General features: G+C 51.7%; 1 protein-coding gene across 1 annotated transcript in view; it reads right to left on the bottom strand.

Annotated features, from left to right (window-relative positions):
* Nucleotides 1–5,228: 5,228 nt before the first annotated feature.
* Nucleotides 5,229–6,024, bottom strand: part of DACT3 (dishevelled binding antagonist of beta catenin 3) — a 9,877-nt gene continuing 9,081 nt past the window's right edge. Inside the window, exon 4 of the mRNA XM_007943045.1 lies at nucleotides 5,229–6,024. Within this exon, the coding sequence (XP_007941236.1) occupies nucleotides 5,229–6,024 (796 nt within the window).

The following is a 6,024-nucleotide window of genomic DNA, read 5'->3' as shown; positions in this document are numbered from 1 at the left end:
GGTGGGTTTGAACCGCCAGCCATCTGGTTAGCAGGCAAGTTTCTTAGCCACTATGCTACCAGAGCTCCCATGCTCATGGATAGGAAGACTTAACACATTGCAAATGTCAGTAAAACTCAAAGCCATCTATACATAGAATGCAATCCTGATTCAAATCCCAACAACATTCTTTAATGAAAAAAAAAAAAAAAAGACCTAATCTCCAACTTTATTTGGAAAGGAAATTAAACCCAGCGCCATCATGTTGATTCTGACTCACAGCGCCCCTAGAGGACAGAGTGGAACTGCCCCATAGGGTTTCCAAGGCTGTCAATCTTCACAGAAGCAAAGCCGAAACCAAACACACTACCATGGAGGGGATTCTGACTCACAGCGCCCCTACAGGACAGAGTGGAACTTCCCCATAGGGCTTCCAAGTCTGTCAGTCTGTATTTGTGTGTGTGTGTGCTCTAGGTACAAATTTACAGGGCAGAATTTGTTTTACATTCAACATTTCGTGTACATTTGGTTGCACTCCCCAGTTACCATCCCCAACCCTAACCCACTCTCAGCTCCCTTCCCAGTGACCACCCCCATCCCTGTGCCCTTCTTAGTCATGTACTCCTGTCTGTCCAGCGTTCCGTCCATGTGAATGCTGTCCCTCTGGTGCCCCATGGCTGACTGCGCTAAGGGATGTATCTCTGTAGAGTAGGTGGGTACATCACCCAGGGTTGAATGTTCTGCATGTAAGTCTTATTTACTGTTGAGCTGAGAGCCACCCCTCAGGAGTGAGTTTTATCCCAGGGCCCACCAGACTCCATCCGACCAGTTATTCTGGTCATTACTGTGTTTTTGGATTTTGTTCCATGTTTTTCCTCCCACTCTATCCAGTATCTCCAGTTTTGATCCCTTCCCAAGTGGTTGGTGTTGGTAGCCGGGCGCCATGGAGTTCTGGTCTTGAGGAAGGCTGTAAGTCTTTACAGAAGCAGACTGCCTCATCTTTCTCCCACAAAGCAGCTGGTGCATTCGAACCGCCAACCTTCTGGTTAGCAGACAAATGCTTTAAGTACTATGCCACCAGAGCTCCTAATTCTGGTGAAAGGAAGGGCAAAATACAGTATGGGGTAAGTCAGCACAGTCTGACCAAGGCAAATGAAAACACTGAGACAAGAGTGACGAACAACGATGGTAAAATGCTGTAACACCTTCAATACTCAGTAACAGTAGTAACAACCAAGACGTTGTGCGTGGTCACACAGGTAGACAGCAATGTAGGAGGTTGTGGTAGTTCAGTTTGTGTGTCAACTTGGCTGGGCCTGGTTGAGTGGCTGGGCAGCTGGATGTAGTATTCCCCGTGACGAGACTGGCAATCAACTCCATGTTGGAATCTACTGGGAGCAGCTGAGTAGCTGCCTTAGGGATGTGGTCTGCTTCCTGTATATAAGGAGGAGCCTTGGGAATGGTCTCTAGCCTATGGCACACTTAGACCTTGCATGTAGCCGTGTCATTGCTCAGCAGCCTGCTATGCTCTGCCGACCTTGAGACTTACGATGGAGTTAAGGCCATCCCATTTGTGGTATAATCTTGTCAGAGCGGTACTAGGTAACCAGAACAGAGGTCATATGGGAGCACATGCCTGTGCATAGATATGTTGTTGTTATGTGCCATCGAGTCAGACCCAACTCATAGTGACCCCTCCTTGGGTTTCCGAGGCAATATCACTACAGAAGTAGATTGCTTAACCTTCCTTCCGAGGAGTGGCTGGTGGGTTTGAACCGCCAGCCTTCTGGTTAGCAGTCAAGTGAATGCACATACCTGTATTTGTATGTGCTGTATATATATTCACACAGATACTAGAGAAATAGGGGACACAGTTATGGAGACTTCCCAGACATATCCAAACACCTCATGGGACCCAATTCCTGGGTTTGAAGGCTCAGGGGACATCTAGGTCAACTGATGTAACATAATTTATAAAGACATATCGTACATACTGGTGGCCTAGTGCTTAAGGCATATGACTGCTAACCAGAAGGCTGGCGGTTCAAACCCACCAGCCACTCCTCGGAAGGGAAGACTGGGCAATCTACTTCCATAGAGATAACACCTCGGAAACCCAAGGAGGGGTTGCTATGAGTCGAATCACTTTTGGTTTGTTTGGGTTTATTGTACATCCTAGTTTGGTGAATAGCATCTAGGGTCTGACAAGCTTGTGAGTATTGCCACCGGAAATACAACTATTGGTCTCCTCTTCTCTGGGCAAAGGCGAATAAAGGAAACCAAAGACTCCAGGAGATAATTAGTCCACACGGCTAATGGTCCACGTGAGCGACAGGCCTGAGATCAGAAGTAGATGCCCCTACTGTCACTACCAACTGCTCTGACCAGGAGCACAACAGGAAGTCCTGGGTAGAATGGAAGAAAAAATGTAGAAAAGTCGAATTCATAGAAACAGACCAGACTTAACTGGACTGATGGAGACTGGAGGAACCCGAGACCATGGCCCTAAGACATCTTTTCAACCTGGAACTGAAGCCACTTCCAGAGGTCACCTTTCAACCACATAACAGACTGGCCTATAAAAACCAAAGTAACACCTGTAAGGCATGTGCTCCTTAGAATAAACAAGTCTATGAGATGGAAAGGGACTCTGGTAGCATAGTGCCTAAGGCACTTGACTGCTAACCAGAAGGCTGGCAGTTCAAACCCAAACCCACCAGCCACTCCTCGGAAGGAAGATGGGGCAATCTATTCCCATAATGATACTGCCTCGGAAACCCAAGGAGGGGTCGCTATGAGTCAAGTCAAGTCAATGGCAGTGACTTTGGTTTGGGCTTTGCTTCCAGTGGGTGTGGTTTGGGCTTTGCTCCCATAAAGACTGACAGCCTTGGAGACCCTGTGGTGCAGTTCCACGCTGTCCTCTAGGGGCGCTGTGGGTCAGAATCCCCTCCAGGCACTGGGTTTGGTTTGGGCTTTGCTTCTGTGAAGGTAGGAGCTCTGGTGGTGCAGTGCCTAAGGCACTTGACTGCTAACCAGAAGGCTGGCGGTTCAAACCCACCAGCCACTCCTCAGAAGGCAGACTGGGCAATCTACTCCCGTAGTGATACTGCCTCGGAAACCCAAGGAGGGGTCGCTGTGAGTCGGTTCTGACTCAACAGCACATAACAACAACAAATGAGATCGAACAGGCAACATGTGTCTAAAAGCAAAGATGACCAAGCAGGAAGCAGCAGGGAAACTGAAGGGATGGAAACGGCACTGTGGGTGGAGTGGATGGATGGGGTGGAGACTGGGAGAGTCCTGACACGGTGCAGGGACAGCTACGATGTCATGAACAAGCTGCATGAACCGTTGAACAGGATAAAAAGCTCAATAATGCTATAAGCATGAAGAAAATTCAATCTTTAATTAAAAACCTTCCCATAAATAAACCTCCAGGCACAGATGATTTCACCCCCAGAGAAGGCACGATAAACAATGTAGTCTAATTTATGTCCACGCACAGTTTTATATCTGTATATATATGCACTGTGGACCGCCAGAAGAATGAACAAATCTGTCCTGGAGGAAGTGCAGCTGGAACACTCCTTGGAAGCAAGAATGGTCAGACTTCGTCTCACCTACTTTGGTCATGTTGTCAGAAGGGACCATACCCTGGAGAAGGATGTCATGCGTGGTAAAGTGGAGGGTCAGTGAAAAAGGGGAAGGCCCTCAACGAGATGGATTGACACAGTGGCTGTGACCATGGGCTCAGGTACAGCAGGGATTGTGAAGGGCAGTGCAGGAGCAGGCGGTGTTTTGTTCTGTTGTGCACGGGCCTGAGTCAGAGCCTACTTGAGGGCACCTAACACCAACATATACGTGCACTAAATGTATATGTATTTATATAGTTATTTAACATCATGTACGTATGCAAACACAAAGGAAAAAAAGTAAGGATGAGCATCAAACTGCTCATGAGGACTTTTTGGAAAGGCACTGGGACTGAGAAGGGATTTGGGGGTTGTCCCTTTACGTCAACTGTTCCAATTCTTATGAAACTCTATCTAGGACCAGAATTTAACTCGAAGGTCTGATTCACCGAAGTGAAAGTCTGTAGCAGGAAGATGCTGTTGAGATCCGCCCTGGGATCTGTCCTGTGGTTCTAAACCCACTGCCGCTGAGTCAATTCCGATTCACAGCGACCCCCACTGGGTTTCCAAGGCTGTAAATATCTTCCTCCCTCGGAGCAGCTGATGGATTTGAACTGCTGACCTTCTGGTTTACAGCCAAATGCCTTATCCATCTGGTTCTGGGCACTATCGTATCTAAAACACGTATTAGTTACTCTACTGTTGGTTAATAAATGTTGTCCCCAAAGAAACACATCCCCCCTTTTGCCCAGAGAAAATGAGTCCACCATACATGTTACACTGTGCATTTATTTACAAAGAGGCTAGAGAAACACACAGAATCTGGCTCCCCTGTGCACCGGGGAGTCACCGTCGTCATAATAAATACAGTAATTTTAAAAAGAAAAAAAAAAAAAAAACTACTGGATTGGAACAGCTGAGGGTCATCATGGGCTCCCCCCACCCCATCCTGAGGGGAGGGGGAAACAAGATAGATATCATCCTCCTTCCTTTTTTCCACCTCCCAATTCTCCATAATTGTTCAGGGACAGAGGCGAAAGAGTCCTTTTTTCCAGGTGTTGCCAACTCCTATTTGACCCTCAAAACCCCAAAGTCAGTGCTCCTTCCCTTCCCAAGGCACTCTGCAGGCACCACCTGGGTCAGACACAAAGAGTCTCTGACCAGGGTGCCAAGGGACATGGAGGGGGCGCTTTGTGAAGGCGTGGGGGCCACAGAGAGGAGGCTTTGAAAAGAGGAATGAGCCGAGGGGACCCAACAAGAGAAACAAAAGAGAAGGAACAGACTGTCTAAACTAAACTAGGGCAATTCACGCTGAGTTGCCCCTTCTGCATACACCGGCATCCATTACACAGGTGAGGAAAGTGAGGCCCAGAGGTGAACTTTCTCGCCCACGGGCTTCAGAGCCAGGTGTGGAACTGGGTCAAACAGGCCCCGCCCCCATCCCTCCCTGTGGTGGTGGGGAGCCTTTTCAACCGCTGTGGCTGTGCAGGGAGGGAGGGTCGGTCTTTGGAAGTAGAGAAAACTGTGGTCTTTGGAAGGGAGGTATGGAAGGGTTAGTGAGTGGGAGTGTGGAGGTGCAGAGGCCATGAAGGGGGAGCCGAAGCAGAACCCCTGAACTCACACTGTAGTCATGACCTTGAGAGAACCCGAACGGAAACGCAGAATCTTTTTCTTCAGTGCGTGGGAAGCCTTTATCTTCACAAAGACCTTGGCAGGGCCTGCGGGCGCCCCTCCACCTGCGCCACCCCCCGGCCCGGAGGCCGCGGTGGCTGCCACTAGCTGCTGTGGCCACACGAGGCCACCGCTGCCGTCTGAGTCGCTGGATGCGGAGCTGAAGGCAGGTGACTCCCCCTCGCTGGCGCTGGACTCGCTCTCTCCGTAGCCACCGCCTCCGCCCGTGGGTCCCCGGCGTCCGATGGGCCCCAGGCGCCCAGCCGAGCACTCCGAGTCGCTACCCGCACAGCCGTAGAGCAGACGGCGCTGAGGAGCTGACGGGGATGGGCCAGGACCAGGGCCGCGGGCCGCGGGGGCGCGGGGTCGGCCGCGGCGCCCATCCGCGGCGTCGATCTCCGCGGTGGAGCGCCAGCGACGGCAGGCGCCTGCGGCCTGGGCTGCGAGCGTGGGCGCTGGGCCGCGCCGGGGCCGGGGCGGCCGTGGTTCTTCACGTTCAGCCGTGGGGTACTTGGGAGGACCGGGAGGGACCGCGGCAGCGCGACCCAGCAGGCTGGTCTCCGACTGGGAGCGCGCGGTCTTGCGCGCCCTGGGCGAGCCCCGGCGTCCTGAGGCCTCGGTCATGCGTCCTCGACGCCCTGCAGCCCGGGGGCGCTCCCGAGGCGGGGACTGCTCCACGCTACGGCCACGCGTCAGTGGAGGCGCTTTGCGGCGCGCCGCGCGGCCAGGGAGGCCACGGGTG

This window comes from Orycteropus afer, unplaced genomic scaffold, assembly GCF_000298275.1.
Source record: "Orycteropus afer afer isolate SDZICR_OR568_19922 unplaced genomic scaffold, OryAfe1.0 scaffold00099, whole genome shotgun sequence".
Classification (NCBI taxonomy): domain Eukaryota; kingdom Metazoa; phylum Chordata; class Mammalia; order Tubulidentata; family Orycteropodidae; genus Orycteropus; species Orycteropus afer.
Note: the sequence above shows the minus strand (reverse complement) of the source record. Positions and strands in the feature narration are given on the sequence as shown.